Raw genomic sequence first — 17880 nt, 5'->3', positions numbered from 1 at the left:
TTGCCCTAAAAGTGCTGCAGCCTCAGTTCTCTGCTGAAGCCTCTCCATGTTCCACTGCAGCAATAATAGTGAAGGTGTCAGGAAAATTGTCCCCCCCCCCCTTTTTTTTTTTTCTCCTCACACGCACTTTAAAAATTGCTCTTACCTGAATCCATACAAACTGAGTTCTTTAGTTCAAAAAACTGGTTGGTTCAACAATTATGCTATAGATGCCAATTTGCAACATTACTTTCTATGGCCCTGATTCAGAAAAGCCTTGTTAATAAGGATAACATTTAAGCATATGCTTGACTTTAAGTTAGTGGGACTTAAACTTATGTGCTCTAATGCTATCTTGATAAAGCCTTTAGCTTCTGCGAGTCATTATCCTAGAGTGTGCATCATGATCTCTATAGGTTTGGAAGCAAACTTAAAAATTTGAAAGGGAAAAAAAAATCCTCATTCCTTAGTACATTGTTGGACTACTTCCTGATACTTGGGAGTGTCTGAAAATATGAATACTTGCTTCTCTTTTACTTAATCTTTTTTCCATCAGTTTCTGTGTCCTGTAGAAGGGAAGCAGAGTCCAAAAAGTAGCTAAAGATCAGAGAACTGTGTCCCAAATGCTGCCATAAGGACTAAACTAGATCCCCTTGAAGCCAATGGGAGTTTTTGCTTTGACCTCAGAGATCAGGATTTGGCCTGAAATATGGGACAAATGTAAATGTCTCTGGGATCTATTATTGGATGAATTTATTTATTTGTTTATTTGGACTTCTACAATAATATAAAGGGCTGTTCAAGGCCAAAGGCACTCTTGGCACACACCATTTTTGTCTCTGTAAAGTGTGACAGATGAACTATGGAATTCCATCTACCCTGTGCTGAGCTTCCCCCTTCTAGTTAATGATTATAGGATCATTTTTCAGGTAATGGTAGCTTGTCAATAGATCCCAATGCCATAAATTGGGTAGTTAGGAAGAGCAGTAACATGTAGCTCTTTTCAGGTCATGCAATCCTGGCTCAGTCAAATGAATTGTGTGTGGCATTTCAAGGGAATGACATAGTGATAGTTAAGTGTGTAGTCCAGTGTCTCTTCAGTATTGCCTTCTGGGTGTTTAACCACCATCTTACATTCCCCAGACTAAACTTTTTATCCCTAAGCCTCCTTTTCTCCATCTTATCTGTTGCTTTTGACAGCCCCACCGTCTTCCCAGACACCCAGGCTCTCATACTTGGCAACATTTTAGAATCCTTTTATTTCTGCTCCCATCACCTCTGGGCCCTTGCCATAAATTCTCTCTCTCTGTCTGTAGCATCTCCAAAAACTGCCCCTCACTTTTATCCCTATTGCTAAAACTCTTGCCTGTGCACAAGTGAAATCCTGCCCTTGGTCACTGAACCTTTCTTCTAGGTCCTCCCCACCTAACCTCTCTTCTGCAATTTGTCCAAAAGAGTCCTTCCTTGATCACTTTTTACATGTGCACACACCTCTATGAAGTGAGCCTTGAGCACTGCCTTCTCCTGTATGCTCTCGCTCAGTTGGTGCATGGCTTGGCTAGTAAATGCTAATTGTTAATTACTGATGAAGGTTGGTCCACGATGCTTGTGTATTTTATCTAGAGGTAGACCTTGTTTGCTTGTGTGCATGATAAGTTTAGACCTTGGTTCATAATCATTGGCACTGTTTGGTCTGGTGTATCTTCCTTTATGTTCTTAGACACCTTAAGGTTGGTTGGTTTCATATTGTGATGTTGTACCCTAAATGCTTTTATAAAAATATGCTAATGAGTGTGAATATAATGTAACTGGAATATGCTTCATGCAAAAGGTCTCTTCTAAGGTATCATTACAAAGCTTACAATCTAATGAGTGGTCATCCTATTTGTATAAATGTATCACTCTCGTTTCTGAAACGAGAAATATGAAATATAACTCTGAAGCCCTATTGTAGTTATGCAAAGTGTGGGCCATTAATGGTGGTTTGGAATCTTAATGGCTCCCATTAACCAGGACAATTGACTGTAGATGGCTCTGTTTTACTTTTAAGTCTTCCCGTATACGTGTGTGCTGGCAAATGAGTAATGAAGTCTTACAGTGATGTGATCATGTCACCTGAACTAGAATCCATCTTTAACCTGGTGTTTTTCCATTGATAAGGAGGGGTGGGAACCCAGAGGGACAAAGGATTCCCGCCTTATGCAAAAGATATATAAGTGGGTGGAACAGAACAAAGGGGACGGCCATCATGAGAAATCCCCTAGCTACCACCTGAGCTGGAACAAGGGCTGTACCAGGGAAAGGATTGTGCCCAGACTAGGAAGGTGTCCAGTCTGTGAAAGAAACTTACTGAAACATCTCTGGGGGTGAGATTTTAGCTATATGCAGTTTTATTACTGTACTAGGCTTAGACTTGCGTGTTTTGTTTTATTTTGCTTGGTAATTCACTTTGTTCTGTCTGTCTGCTACTTGGAACCACTTAAATCCTACTTTCTGTATTTAATAAAATCACTTTTTACTTATTAATTAATCCCGAGTATGTATTAATACCTGGGGCGGGGCCAAACAGCTGTGCATATCTCTCTATCAGTGTTATAGAGGGCGAACAATTTATGAGTTTACCCTGTATAACCTTTATACAGGGTAAAACGGATTTATTTGGGGTTTGGACCCCATTGGGAGTTGGGCATCTGAGTGATAGAGACAGGCACACTTCTGTAAGCTGCTCTCAGTTAAGCTTGCAGTTTGTGGGACGTAATTCAGACCTGGGTCTGTGTTTGTTGCTTGCAAGCATGTCTGGCACAGCCAGTCAGGGTTATGGAGTCCCAAGCTGACACGGAAGGCAGGGGCAGAAGTAGTCTTGGCACATCAGGTGGCAGCCCCAAGGGGGTTTCTGTGATCCAGCCTGTCACACATATATATTTGAAAAGTTCAAACATAGTAAATGTTTGTGTTGGCTGCTCCCCACTGATCACTCTCACATTTAAGCTCATGCTTCTTACCTTCAAAGCTTTTTACTTGCTTCCCTGAGTTCCTGGTCTCGTCTCCTCCTACACTGTCATGCTCCCTGCACTCCAGCCATGCCTCTCTCTAAGCTTCTCCATTTCTTTCCTTCACCTGCTCCTGACTGTATGTCTTCTTGCACTCCACCCCATGTGCCTACAGCAGCTTTCCCAGTAAACAACTGCCAAACATCCTCCTTCTCCTATTGTTCAGTTGTGCACTGAAGACACAGACAGCTAATAAACAGCTGTCCTGTATCTGTTTGTGTGTGTTTGTGTTTGGGGCAGGAACTTTGTCAATTTGGGGGTCTGTATATTTTAGCTACTCTAAAGTATTGTGAAAATTTACCGTGCTATCTAAATAACAATAAATGAGTATGAGTGTTGTTTCACTTGCTGGAATGCTCTTATATGCATTTGCAATTCTGATCTTTTGTGGAGATCCTCACAGCAGTTTCTAGACACACAAATATTTTTTATAAACCAGAATCTTTTCTTTTTGAAAACTGGCAAAATTTAAAAATATGCAAAGTACAACTTCAAGGTGAGAAAAACTCTGCAGGAGTTCTTATTGGGTGAAACTTGCCTCTGTGCACAGGGTCAGCACAAGGCCTATGCACCGGGTAAGCCCCAATTAAGCACCAAAAGGGATGAATTCCCTCTGCACAAAGATGAATTTCTTCTACCAAGTTTAGCTAGAGGAAAGTTCTCTTTTTGTGACCACAAGAGTTAGAGCCTGAGTCCTTGTTGTGATTAATGTGCATGATGGCACACACCATGAGAAGACACTGAAAAACTGCTTCTATATCTCAGCATAGCTTGCTTCCAAGGCCAAAATTTAAGCTTTTAAAATGAAGTTTTGGTTAACACAGGATTTCCAATAGAGAAAAGTTTACCTAGAGATTCAAACTCTTAATCCCATTGTTTTTAATCTCTTGTCTCTCCAGTGCTAAATTGGTGGCAGCTATCATCCTTTTGAAAGAATTTTAAAATGTGAGGATTGTTTTTTATATCTTTTTCTTAATCTGTTTAGATAACAAATGTTGAAAAAGAATCCTTACAGAGTCATATGCAAGTGCAGGCTGCAGCCTTGGATAGCTTCAGTGAAATGAACAGCTCCTTGACATCGGCATCAATTGAGTTGCAGGTATGCTGTTAATAGCTCTATCAAAGAGAATGGCCTGATCCATCAGCCACCATCCTAGACTCCCTCTTGTGCCATCAGTTTAACAGTATACACAAGGGATGGATGATGGTTAGATACACATTCGGATCTTAACCATCAAATGTGACTAAGAACATTTAAAACAGAAAAATGATGAAGTTAAGAAAAATCCAGGAGTTTTTGCTGGCTAAAAGGCTATCCTTTAATATACAGTAAAGTGGTGTTTCACTCCATTGCAGCTGGTGAAAGCCATTAGCCTTTGCTCAATGGAAAATCAAAGGTGAAACTGAGACTCTTTCCATATTTTACAAATCAATGACACATCATATGATTTTGTCCCATTGTTGTTTTCTATTGATGGAAATTTCAATGTTTTTTTTTTTAATTTTACAAATATTGAGTAGCCACTCTTGTAAACATACAAAGATCATTTTTCTTGTTTATAAAAATGTTTTCAGCTTGGCATCCATCCCAGCTAGCCTCCTCGACTCTCCTGCCTCCCTGTGTCAAACTTCAGTGTTTTCAGGTTTATTATCTTAAAATTTGGCATTTGGAAAGGGGAAGAATGGAGGGGAAAATCCAACATTTCACTTCAGTTGTATTACAGTATCAAATGGAAGTGGTGTTTGCACTGTAATGCATGTGTGTCTCTTCCTCTTGATCACAGCTCTCTGGGACTGCATTTTAATGAACATGCTCCTATGGAGAGATTTTTTTCGTAAAGCAAATAATTGGAAACCATAATTTTAAAGAGCCAAAGCTATTAACTATGTTAACACTATGTCAACAAAACCGTAAACTCTAAAATATTCTAAATATTGCAAAAAGTCTCTTGTGGTAGGTTGGTCGAATTATGATTTTTATTATTATTATTAATTATTGTTATTACTGCAAATTGTGTTCATTTCGTTGTGTTCATTTTAGAAAACTTTAGTGGATGTTAGTTTGGAGAACACAGATATAAGGGATCAAATAAGGAATTTAAAACACACACATGAGCAGTCCATGGAAAAACTGAAAGAAAAGCAAAAACAGCTGGAAACAGCCCAAGTTGAAAATCAGCTACTGAAACTAAAGGTACGGTATGTAAACTCCCCTTATTCATATTGTACAATAAGGACATTGCTGAGGCAATGAGATTAATTTCTTGGAAAAAGAGATTTGGCCACATTTGTGTAGAGTTCTTCACCGACCATGCATGGAGTGTTATTGACAGCCAGTACTGTACCTTTCACAGTTTTTCATCAGAAATCTGTTATGTTTTGTTCACATGTACAGTATTTATTGGGCAACAGAGGTGCACCCTAAGAGCAAATTACCCTGAAAAGAGAAGTTAGTTGTGCGACAGGTTTTCAGGTAAGCACAAGGGAATGAAATGCAAGCTGGAGTTATCATATGGGCCTTTTTTATGAGTCCCACTGTCTTGCATTTGGAAGCTTCCATTAAATCATATCAGAGCAGTTAACAGCATTTCAAATAACTTGGAACAATCATGCAGTATCAGAAATATTTTAAAAAATACATTAAATCCCTTCCATGAAATTAGGTGACCACTGATTTACTGACATTTTAAAAAGTCAGAAACAGATGATTATCTTGGGGTCTCTTGTATCCTACATTGGTGCATAATGATAGATGGCCCAGATCCATCACACTAAAGAGGGAGGGTACCAGCTTACTAATGTATTTTTATGTTCTAATTTCCTTTCAACAATAGTTTTACAAGGTTTTTGTGCTTGCATCTGCTGTGGTCTGTAGGGAATAAAAAGAAGGAAAGGATAATCAGAGGAAGAGCGTAGAGGAAAAGAAATCAGGATTTCAAAACAGAAATTCGTAGTTTATTCTAATCTTGAGGACACGTCCTGGCCCAAACATGAAGTGAGGGAAAGCTATGTGTAGAATCTGAGGGCAGAATTCAGCCTGTAGGTCCTAATTCAGTGAAGCACTTAAGCATGTGCTCAACGTCAAGCAAGTTGGCATCAATGGAATGTGAGCAAGTGCTAAAAGTTAAGCACATGCTGGCATAGTGAAAGTTGCTTGTTAAGTCATATGCAGAAACATCTACAGGATCTGATTTTTAATTTGGGGGTGGGGAGGGCACATAGGAGAATTTGGTATTGTGGGGGTTGGCTGTGAAAAGGCAAAAATTACCAACTACCCTTATTACTGCCAGTCAGGAATGTTCCTCTCTGTTACAATCATTTCTTTTATATTCTCACTTGAGAACGTTGTTAGTTATTGCGGTGGCCACCCAAATTGTAAACAAAGGAAGGTGGGAGAGGTGGCACGGGAAATTATACTCGACTTTGACACTTTTTAGGGAGGTTAGGGTTGAACTGTTGCAACTCTGCTTTCCTAGTTTTGTCATTTCTAACCACATTACTGTAACTCTGGGGGTTCAGCATATACTTTAATTAAAGTTTATTTAATTCCTGTTCCTTTAGATTGCATTGGCAGAAACTTGCTCTCTGTCCTAATGTAGAGATCTGGGTCAGATGCCACAGAAGGCAGTTACAATGCTAATGGAATCCTTCCGAGAGATCTGTCCCTCTTCAGAAGACAAAATATCTTTTTATTTTTGTGCAGAGCAATAACATTTGAACAGTTTGTTCCCACTGAGTAAGACAGTATAAGGGTTTGATAAATCTTGCAGTCCTTGAAACAAGATAACTCAGATGTTCAAAACAGAGATCTTCTATAACCAGGAGCACTAGAGTTCCAAGGTTAAACACTAAGTGCCTGATTCTTTTCTTATTACCATGATTAACACCAATGTAAATAACACTAAGTTAATAGTTTTGTAGGCCTAAATTCTCCTCTCACTTAGATCAGGGTAACTCCCATGACTGTAATGGTGTCACTCCAGATTTGCAGCAGAGCAAGTAAGAGGAGAATCAAGTCCTAGCAAAGCTATTTAGTTTAGTTTTATTTAGCTTTTATTTCAGTCCACAGCGCAGATGGGCTCAAAACTGTAAATATTGGATCTGGATTTTGATCAGTGCAAAGTGCATGGGCATTTGGATATGGGTTTTGGTTCAGGCTCATTTCTAAGCTATACTCCTGTAAAATTAGAGAATTTTGAATTAATCGTCATACGTGGGAGCAAACTTCAAGTGTGTGAGAGGGTGTCATGAGAGAACTTAATAAAGAGTCAGGCCTGATTCTCAGTTACATTAATGGCATGTTAACTCTGGCAGTGTGAAGGGGCTCTAAAGTTGGTGTAATTGTAACTTACACCCATTTGAAAGCCCCTTTTACACTGCCAGAGTGCTGTAATGTGGACTTGGTGTAAATCAGGCCTAATAGTAGAGTATATTTTGTAACAATACTAAGGGAAGGCTTTACCTATCAACATCAGTTACATCTCTACCTTTTGGTTGGTTTGAGCTCCATTTTTCTTGTCTCCAGCAATGGTGCACCGAGAGAGGGTTCAGCTGTAGAAGTTCTCTTTTGTTCGCTCCTATAGGTAGAATGCTCTCAAGAAGCCAATGCTGATGTAATGAGAGAGATGACCAGAAGACTGTACAGCCAGTATGAAGAAAAACTACAAGAAGAAGAACAGAAACATATAGCTGAGAAAGAAACTCTAATAGTATGTACAGCCAGTTTGTAACAGTGTTCTTCAGTTCAGTGTTTGAAGTGCAGTCCTTACATTTGTCAATATAATTTAATTTGAAGTCTTAAATTTATTTGTACCCCAGTTTCTTTTCATTTCATGTCTTGTCACAGCAACTTTTAAACTTTCATAGTCACTAGAGTTTTAAAGCTGAAGAATAGGGTGTCTAAACATAATGGACAGTAAAAATTTAAATTTCAAAATGAAAAAAGTGGATGGTTTTTCTACTCCTGATCTAAGAAAATGGAAAGTACAAATCCTCTGACTTTAGTGAAATCTCAAGGGGGAAAAAAATAAATTTCAGTAGAGAAATCCTGAGAACATTTTTTTTTTTTTTTCCTTCCAAAAGCTTCCTCTGATCATGTTTTGTATATTTCTGGTCAATAACAAGGTTAACTAACACCACTCACTGATCGCCACAGAAACTGAAGTCAAGCTCTCCAGCCTTAATGTGATACAGATATAAATGCAGTTAAAAGTGACAGGCTTTGGGAACTAAACATACTGTTCTTGGGAATAGTACATTTTCTTCTCTCATTACTGAATACGTGTGTATCCACTGAGGGGAGAACAAATATTCATGTGGTGTGCAAACCTTTTTTGTTTTTAAAGCTAATTGCTGAGAAGCCTTTTAATACAGGGATGTAACGCCACTATTTTGATCACCCACATTTTATGTGCCACAAAACTCATATTCGATGCTATAGCTAGATGTTTGGTTTGCAAAAAGTCTCAGTTCTTGGGCACCTAACTTTATTGGCTTTATTGAGTCTACTTTTAAAAAAAAAAAAAAACCCTATTGTATAGCACAGAAATCAGCTCCTTACTTTTCATTCATCAATTTTATTGATTGTTTGTGAATATGAACATAAACTTGTTTGTTCAAAGGCAGAAACAAATAGACTTCTGAAGGCCATTGAGGAGGCAAATAAGAAGATGCAAATTACAGAGACAAGTATACAGGAAAAAGACGAGAGGATTGGAGAGCTGGATCGGTTCATTCAGCGCATGGAAGAGGTAATGTTCTCTGCTCACAAATGTTAAAGTATGGGTGCCAATATCTATGCTCTTTTTAGCAGAAATGCAAGAGTTGTATAGGAGTGCACCTGTTTCTTCAGTCCCCTGTGAGTCAACAACATCCCTCTCTTCCAATGGCCTCTATCCCACTCACCACTTCTTCCTGTTAATAAAATCAAAAACCCTTTATTGCATCCGTCCATGCTCTTAGCATTTGGACTGCTGAGGACACACCATGGCAAGCTGGCACCCTTTGCCCACTCTGCTGTTTGTGGGAGCTGTTACTTGCAAAAACTTTCACGGCTGCTTTGGAGCTGAGACACACATGGGGCTAATCTTTATTTTGAAAGGACAGTTTAAAAAAACAAACACATTTTATCTCCTAATAGCCTGTACAAGTTTTTCTGGATCCTTTATGATCCTTTAGTGATTAGACATAAAATCTTATAAATGTACCGCTGACCTGGGTAACAAATGCATATATATGAAAACATTTTTATCTCAATGCATCGGGGAAAAACCTATTATTGTAACTAGTTTTAACTGGAATTGCACCTCAGGGTTCCTGTACATCAGGATGAAACTCTTAAGACTTCAGACTAAGATTCCTTTTGAATTTTGATGTCAAACTTTCTGTGCATGAACAACCATCTATGTTTCCATGCACATAACTTATTTTTGATTATTTTTCAGAGTATTTTGAAAAATACTATTATTTTTCAAAATACAAAATACTACAGTGACCCCAGATATTCAGTTTTTAGTCTACCTCTGATATATAAAATGGTTCTTCCTTACTTCTCTGCACACAATATTGTCAAATGTTTCTCTCCTTGGTTCAAATATGGTCTACCATGCTGCAGCCTTGAACATATTTTTACAATTGACTTGTAACGCCCTCAAAGCAGAAATGCTGCCAGATACTTATCTCTTGTGACGTTAGCAGCACTGCTGTAGAACAAGTTGTAGCAGTTTCTGTCATTTCCTTATATCTCCTGCCCTGCCTTCTTCTATTTTATGGACTTCGTTTCCGGGCAAAACTCACACTGGTTTTGAGATAATTGTTCTAATGTAAGTCTAGTAGTGCAGTGCCTCTACTTACACATACAATTATTATCTGAACCTTGTCTGTTGGAAGTTCCCTGATGTCTGAAACAGGTTTATTCCCCCAGTGTCAACTAAGGGAAATTTCATTGTAATTATTAATCTGAAATGATCAGTGATTCCATTATATTCAGTAATGGAGTCTGCAATATTATTTGTTTAGTGCCTTTAGCAGGTCTGGCATTGTTCAATATATGAAAATAAATACAATCTCTGCCAAAGAATTTACTGTCTAAAAGACAGAAATGCAGAAGTAAGGACTCACTAGAAATCCTGAGTGGTGACAGGAACGTAGGGTTTTGGTTAGTTTAATCCTAAAACATAATAAAACTCAATTCTTAAAAACTACGGTCTTGGTGTGCTTTAGCTTCAATTTAAATCTAACTACTAATTATTTGCTAATACAGAGAAACAAATATCGCCATCCACACTTGCTGGCTAGATGGGATTACTAACCCTTGTTTAAACTATATGTAGTATATTAATGTCCTCTTTACCCAACTAACAAAAGTGCATTGACTGGATTATAACTATTTAGGTGGACTCTTCTCAGTTTAAGATCTAGCTGTGACATAAATTAAAATAGCTTCATTTATCAGTTAGCAGTAATGTTGGATAAATCACTTTTGGGCCAGATTGTAATTCCTTACTCTACAGGTCGTCCCACTGCGTTTAGTGGCGTTATTCATAGTGATAAAGGTGGTATTCAGTGAGTAAAGTGGTACATTATGATCCTTGGTGTTAGGAAATGCATGTGAACTTTACTTTTTGTTAATTAATTTATGTAGTCAGCTCTGAACTCCTGCTGTTCTGCTTGTGTTGCTGTTTAAATATTTGGCTGTTATCTAAGGCCCCAATCCTGGTCTCATTGACATGAAAGGCAAAACTCACCTTGACTCGTAGAGCAGGATCAGACCCTACAAGTGCACAGATCCTCTCAGCACTCATGCTGGGTAACATTTGAACAGGATAAGTAGGGACATTTTGGGAGAAAAATAGGGAGACGCCTCCTATCTCTGCCAAAATACATTGGATCAGGAGATCCTTTTGGAGGAACAATATGGAAAATTTGATATTCATTTTATCAACAGTGGTCATGTGGTTCATTTAAGCTCTGCATCCAAGACCTTAAATGTAATCATATCTTCGACCTGTAAGAATTTTAGAGAGATGGAGTCCCTTTGTGGGTCAGAAAGATAATGTTCTTTCAGAGTTGCATTTCAGCTCTCACGTCTTTATCCTTCAGAGTCTCACTTACCTACAAAATTGCAAGCAAAGCTGCCCCTTGACACTGGCACTGAAGACTGAAAACATTGCCATTTATCTTGTGCTCAGCTGAGAATTCAGGGTTCTCTTTATTCAAGCCTTGTTTTTTCCATTCTGTGCTTCTTGGCTGTAGGAAATACATGCTCTACCTGTAATATAGTAATAACTTGTAGCTGAATCAGCTTCTGTTTTTGTTTAACATATTATGGGCCTTTTTAAATCACAATAAAATGTACTTAAATTTACAATGTGAAGAAGTGGAGAAATAACATTTTCTTGTTTAGGAACGCCACCAGCTACAAAAACAACTGGTACAACATGAAATCCAGATATCTGGAGCAAAATCTCAAACCCATTCAGATAGACAGAGGTGAGATTTTACTCCTTACTGAGATTTCTAGCATTGTTAAAAAAAATTTCAAACCTGAATCTGTTATATTAACTTTGGTTGTAATATGTTCCAGCTGGATAATTCCTTCCCAAATTATATTTGCCTTATTTTATGTAGGAAAACTGCAAGAGAATTTATTTTGCAAAAACTCATCCTTCTCAGCTTTATTTATGAGAGAAGTTGAGTGCAATCATGATGGATTAGGTAGAGTACATTGCATTGCTGAGAAATCAGTTTTTAGGTCCATATAGTTTCATGCATATCTGCTATGCTTTTTTAAAATAGATATAAAAGACAAAGGCCAGACTCTTTTCAGAAGTGCTGAGCACCCAAAATCAGGCCACTAGGATCCTTGCAATCAATATCTTAATTATCTTTCTCTAGTATGTATAGTCACAACATTTTAAAAAAAGTAATTTCTGTACCACATCCTATGTAGAACTGTAGGACAGCTCAGTGAGCACAGTCTGTGAACTCTTACTTTTTCTCCTTGGTAACATCTGCCTCTTGGTGATGAAGTGGGGATTAATCAGATAATGGTTTGTAAGTGCTAAAACAAACCATAATGTGCATGCAGCTGTCCAGGGCTGATTGTCTAGAAGATCCCAGAGCATCATTCTGTTTGAACAAGTATCCCTTATGAAACTTCTCTAAATTTTGGCAGCTCTGATACGTAAGGTAAAGGTGAGCTAAGTGGGTGGTGTCTGACAATGACTAATGACCAAACAGATAACCATAAAAATGAACTTGAGACAAATATAGGAAATGACATTTGTCAGTGGAATTTGGCTTATTTAATGAGGTTCCTTTTCTTGATCTACTTTGGCGTTGTGTTTATTTTTTGTTTTGTTTGGTTGTTCTTTTATTTACATTGCATGGCTTCCTACATATTTACTTAGTTCTTATAACTTATATCAGGTCACAGCATCTGGAAGATGTTGCAGCTGGTCTTAGAGAACGAATCAAACATCTGGATGACATGGTCCATTGCCAACAGAAGAAAGTCAAACATATGGTTGAAGAGGTGAGCTCTAGTAAAACAATACATTCCATAAACAGCTTTTTGAAGGTTTTAACACTGTACACCATAAAGCTGAATACATAGCCCAGGAGGGAGCTCTCTTCTAAGTCCTTCTGCCTGTTCCACTACCAAAAGCTCTGCATGTTGTTTGCTGCTTTGTTTAGCCTGTTACCTTCTTACACCATGTTACTTACTGCGTGAATAGTGCATGAGCTATGCATCTGTATATTGCAAAGCAGAAAGAGGAAGTTAAAATGGTTTATACCAGTGGTTCTCAGGCTATAGTCTGTATCAGTGGTAGCGCTGGATCCCTTCCCGGTGGTCCATGGAATGAAACTCTTTCAGAATTAAGCAGTGAGTAATGGAGACATGATGAACACAAATAGCTGGGGTTGGGGATGTGGGGTGGGTGGATGGGTGAGGAGATTGGTTCCTTCTCTAAACAAGTGGTCTGTGGAATGAAAAAGATGAAGGATTATTTGCTTTTAGTAATATACCTATGAAAGATAGTGTGCAGAAGAGGTGGCTTTAATCTACCCTTATGCTTCTCTAATCCTGGAACCACATGGGGCTGGATTGGCCTCCAGTGGAAGGTAAAGCAGTCTTCCATGTGAATTCCGCTCTGATTTACCAGCGGCCTGTACCCCCGTGCTGTTCCAGCAGCCAGGCCAGCTAGAGTCCAGACAGGGCAGGCTGGGCTGATATGGCACAGGGTTTTGGAAATGAAATTGCGTTTAAATTGGAGTGACACAGGGGAGCCAAATTGCACTAGTGTATTGGGCCCAAATATTGTAGTCAGGGAGGACTCTGAAGATTCACCTTCAATTAGATTTGGACAAACATTCAACATGGTGGAAAATTATTATGGATGCTGTTGCTGATCTGAATAGGAATTCTTCCCTTAATTCAGCATTGTGGTATTACTGCTTTGCTATGAAAATTTCTGTATCCTAGTTTGTTTTCCTAGTTCCAAAGATGAGAAAAGTCATTTTAACATTTTTTGTTTGTTTTGAGCAGCAGCACTAAGCACTTTTTTTTGGGGGGGGGGGTATACAAAAATATCTATTTCTGGGTGTAACATTTGTGGCATATACTGAGTGCATAACATTGTGGTATAAAGGTTTTATTGGCACTTTCGCTTGGATGACCTGCCTAACTCATGGCTTCACCACCTACACGTCAACCAACCACTCCAAACTTGTTAAAACCTTTCTACCACAGCATAGACAGGATTCATTTTCTCTCTTTCCAGTGCTCATTTATTTAATGGATTTCTGGCAGAACATATTAAGAATTATTACTAGAATTTCATTTCAGTTTAGATAAGCAAACTAGCACCCTGCAGATTCTTCTTTCACAAAACTACGAGAATTCTCTCTTCAGCCATGACATGCAGGGCAGGCAAAGTGATTCCAGGAATATTTGTGAAGAAACGCTAAATAGGATGAGCTAATTTTTGCTCTTTATTGCAAAATATGTACTAAATTGCATGGGTGCAACTTGTTAGGAATTTGCCTCAACATAGTTGTACCTACTTGGCTCACTAAAGGTTCTACAACTACAGTTTTTCCATATTGAGTGTTTTGGCAAAAGCATACAAAAATATTGGACCAAATTCATTCCTAGTGTAACTTCATAAACTTCAGTAAAATAACCGAAGGGTGAGGTTGTCTGGTTGGATCCTTATAATATAGAAGAGTATATTCATCTTGGAATACCTTTTTGTATCACTGCTAAAGCTTTAAAACAAGCTTTCTGCTCATATGTATAACTTAATCACTGTCATCATCCTAGAGAATAGAAAGTCATGAGACACCTATCAAGTCATTTCTTGGCCCTTGTGCAAGTCTCCACTTAGTTAAGATAAAAGGCTGGTGCCTTGAATAGTTTTGTGTTTTTGTTTTTTTTTTTAATTATGGCAATTGGGGAAAATTCATATTGTCACACAGCCATAAGGAATGTAAAACTACAAGAAACTACTGGCTTTTGTTAATCAGTTTCATCATGAGCTTCACATGGACCTTTTCAGTGGCACCTTCTTTTTCATTTTCTTCTAAGGTGAACTAACTTCCCTTTCTTCTTTCTCCTTTTTCACCACTAACCGTTTTTGGCATTCCCAATGTAGGGGTTTGTGATTGGTCAACCCTCATCAGATCAGATAATGCCAAATACAAGCTTGGGCCCTGAACTTACAGTGAACTCTGTGTGTGTGGATTGCTGTGCCCACATAGAGTTCCATTACAGTCAGGGTTCTGTGCAGATCCCAGAGCACAATTAGCGCTGCATTCTCTACTTTCTGCAGTTCATAATGGATTCTGCAGCAGATGATGATCATACTGCAATAGGTTTGGGAACCCTGTTTCCTTAACTGCATGAGGATATGGGTTAACTTATGCTTTCCCCAGCATTCTGAAGTACTCTGTTTCAGGCTACATCTAAACTGATGTCAGCCTGCCTTTTTTTTTTTTTTAACTGTGTATTCAAATGGTTGTATTTATTCAAAAGGCTAGAGCGAAGCAGTCTTATATATGATAGAAACTAGAGCTCCTTCAAAAAAGGAACAGTCCATGATGGGGAAGAGGTGAGTGTTAATGGTTTTCCCCCCCACCCTCCAGTTGCTTGTGCACACCCTTTAATACTTGATTTACCTGTGGATAAAGCACAATAGATGGTCATGCTTTTATGTCCATTCTGAAATCAAAGCTTCAAATGGAATTTCTTGGAGTGGATTCATTGCGTAAGCGAATGAGTGCTGCTAACAGATACCTGAGATGTCAGCACCAGAATTTCTGCTTTTGGTGCAGTGAAGGAATCTGTACTCCTGGAAATGGTGACTATGAAGACAGTGGCACCACTGATTTGAAAGTAAATTAAATGATGGCTTCATGTATCTCCTAAACATGGGAGATTTTAGACTTCCACAGTTAAGTAAGATTCAGAGACTTGGGCGTACTCGGGTGTTCAACAGAGTATACCCAGAACTGCCCCTTCTGTTAGTCTTTTAAATTATTTAGATACTGCAAAAGGAAATAGCTCGTAACTTGGGGAGGTAGAATTTATTAAGGTACCTTATTAATCATTATTGCAGTACATTCATGGCTTGTCTCTATTCAAAAACAAAAACCCATCCTACTGTTCATAGGGATGTGTTCATCTTATGAAGAATGACGACATCCTTTTCAATAGTATCATTGAAAAAGAGTATTTTACAATTAGGAAATTATTTTATAATGCAGTTTGGCATCACTGTGGCCTGGCTTTGAGAAAACAGGTTACTCTAGGAACCCCAGAACAGAAATATATGGTATCTAAATTTAGAAATATCAACAATGCTTGTACGAGGTGAAGCAAAATGTATTTTTTTTTTAACAAGAAGCTTTAAACTACAGAGCTAAGTGAGAAGCTCAGGTAAGCATCTGCTTGCTTGATTACAGAATAAGCTTTTGTTAGTTACCTCTCAACCTGTTAACACCTAAATGTAGACTTAAATGCTATGAGATTCGTTCTTTCAGTATAAATAACACTGTAAACTCAGTTTTTATTATTTATTCTGCTATAAATTATTTTCAGCAATAAAACTGAAGGAGCAACAATCTGTATGGAATATAAGTGGCGAGAGGCTAAGATCAATGGTGTTCTTTAAAATGAGGGATAGTTGAGGTCTGAATTGAACATCTTTATTACAACAGTATCACCGGATTCTGTGAGGATTAATACATTAAAGTTTGTTGGGCGCTCAGACACCAGGGTAATGGGGGCCATATAAGTATCTTAATATGGTACCATCCCAACTGGATGATCATTAAATCCCAGGAGACTGTACTGTTTAGTCAGACAGGCAGTGCATCATCTCTGCCTGTCATAAATATAAAGGGAAGGGTAAACACCTTTAAAATCCCTCCTGGCCAGAGGAAAAATCCTTTCATGTGTAAAGGGTTAAGAAGCTAGGATAACCTCGCTGGCACCTGACCAAAATGACCAATGAGGAGACAAGATACTTTCAAAGCTGGAGGGGGGAGAAACAAAGGCTCTCTGTCTGCTTTTGCCAGGAACAGAAAAGGAATGCAGTCTTAGAACTCAGTAAGTAATCTAGCTAGATATGCGTTAGATTCTGTTTTGTTTAAATGGCTGATAAAATAAGCTGTGCTGAATGGAATGTATATTCCTGTTTTTGTGTCTTTTTGTAACTTAAGGTTTTGCCTAGAGGGATTCTCTATGTTTTGAATCTGATTACCCTATAAGGTATTTACCATCCTGATTTTACAGAGGTGATTCTTTTTACTTTTTCTTCAATTAAAATTCTTCTTTTAAGAACCTGATTGCTTCTTCATTGTTCTTAAGATCCAAGGGTTTGGGTCTGTGTTCACCTATGCAAATTGGTGAGGATTTTTATCAAGCCTTCCCCAGGAAAGGGGGTGTAGGGTTTGGGGAGGATTTTGGGGGGAAAGACTTCTCCAAGTGGGCTCTTTCCCTATTATATATTTGTTAGACTTTGGTGGTGGCAGCAATAAAGTCCAAGGGCAAAAGGTAAAATAGTTTGTACCTTGGGGAAGTTTTAACCTAAGCTGGTAAAAATAAACTTAGGGGGTTTTTCATGCAGGTCCCCACATCTGTACCCTAGAGTTCAGAGTGGGGAAAGAACCTTGACACTGCCTGATCCAATTCCTTTAGGTTCTAATAGGATACAGCTCTGGTGGCAAGACTGCACTCCAACTTTGGGGCACCTGGGACCAGATTTGTCAACCCTGTGGGGATTTGTTTTCACTGTGCACACCAGGATTTGAGGGACCTTGAGAAGCAAATATCAAAACTTAGACCCGTCTACCCAATTTATTTGCCTATTTTCCCAATTCCTGTTCCCTTTGCCATAAGATTTTCCTGTACGAAAAAGTTAACATATTTCCTTTTAACAGTTTTTCAGCCTAGCTCCATTGTAGTGCAATACTTATTCCTATATAGAGGCAGCTTTGTGCTAGCCCTTACCTTTCTTTGTACTAAGAGTTTGTGTGAAATCCCATATATTCCATGTGCCCCATGTGTAGAAGGTGCCAAATAAATAAGAGACCCTGCCCCAGGGAGTTTATATAATTTAAAAGCAAATACAGGTTATATACAGAAGTATCCAAAACTGAGCAAGCACAGACTGGAAATGAGTTTTTATGGCTAGAGTGCTCCACATAATAGGTGGATCTTCAGTTCTGTTGTAGGAGGAGACTGAGGACACTTGGCAAACAATAATTAAGGGGATGCTACAAGCAAGAAGGGTTGCATGAAACTAGAAGGGGCTGAAGGAGACACTGTCTAGATTAGGAAATATGC

At 38.5% G+C, this 17880-nt stretch overlaps 1 protein-coding gene across 1 annotated transcript in view; it reads left to right on the top strand.

Annotated features, from left to right (window-relative positions):
* The window catches only part of MYZAP (myocardial zonula adherens protein), a 91245-nt gene that overhangs the window by 33054 nt on the left and 40311 nt on the right, over positions 1–17880 (top strand). Inside the window, exons 5-10 of the mRNA XM_077828941.1 lie at positions 4015–4128; positions 5071–5223; positions 7613–7738; positions 8651–8779; positions 11434–11519; positions 12459–12564. Coding sequence (XP_077685067.1) covers positions 4015–4128; positions 5071–5223; positions 7613–7738; positions 8651–8779; positions 11434–11519; positions 12459–12564 — 714 coding nt within the window. The remainder of the gene's footprint in view (positions 1–4014; positions 4129–5070; positions 5224–7612; positions 7739–8650; positions 8780–11433; positions 11520–12458; positions 12565–17880) is intronic.

The sequence above is a fragment of the Eretmochelys imbricata genome, chromosome 10 (assembly GCF_965152235.1).
Source record: "Eretmochelys imbricata isolate rEreImb1 chromosome 10, rEreImb1.hap1, whole genome shotgun sequence".
Classification (NCBI taxonomy): Eukaryota; Metazoa; Chordata; order Testudines; family Cheloniidae; genus Eretmochelys; species Eretmochelys imbricata.
Note: the sequence above shows the minus strand (reverse complement) of the source record. Positions and strands in the feature narration are given on the sequence as shown.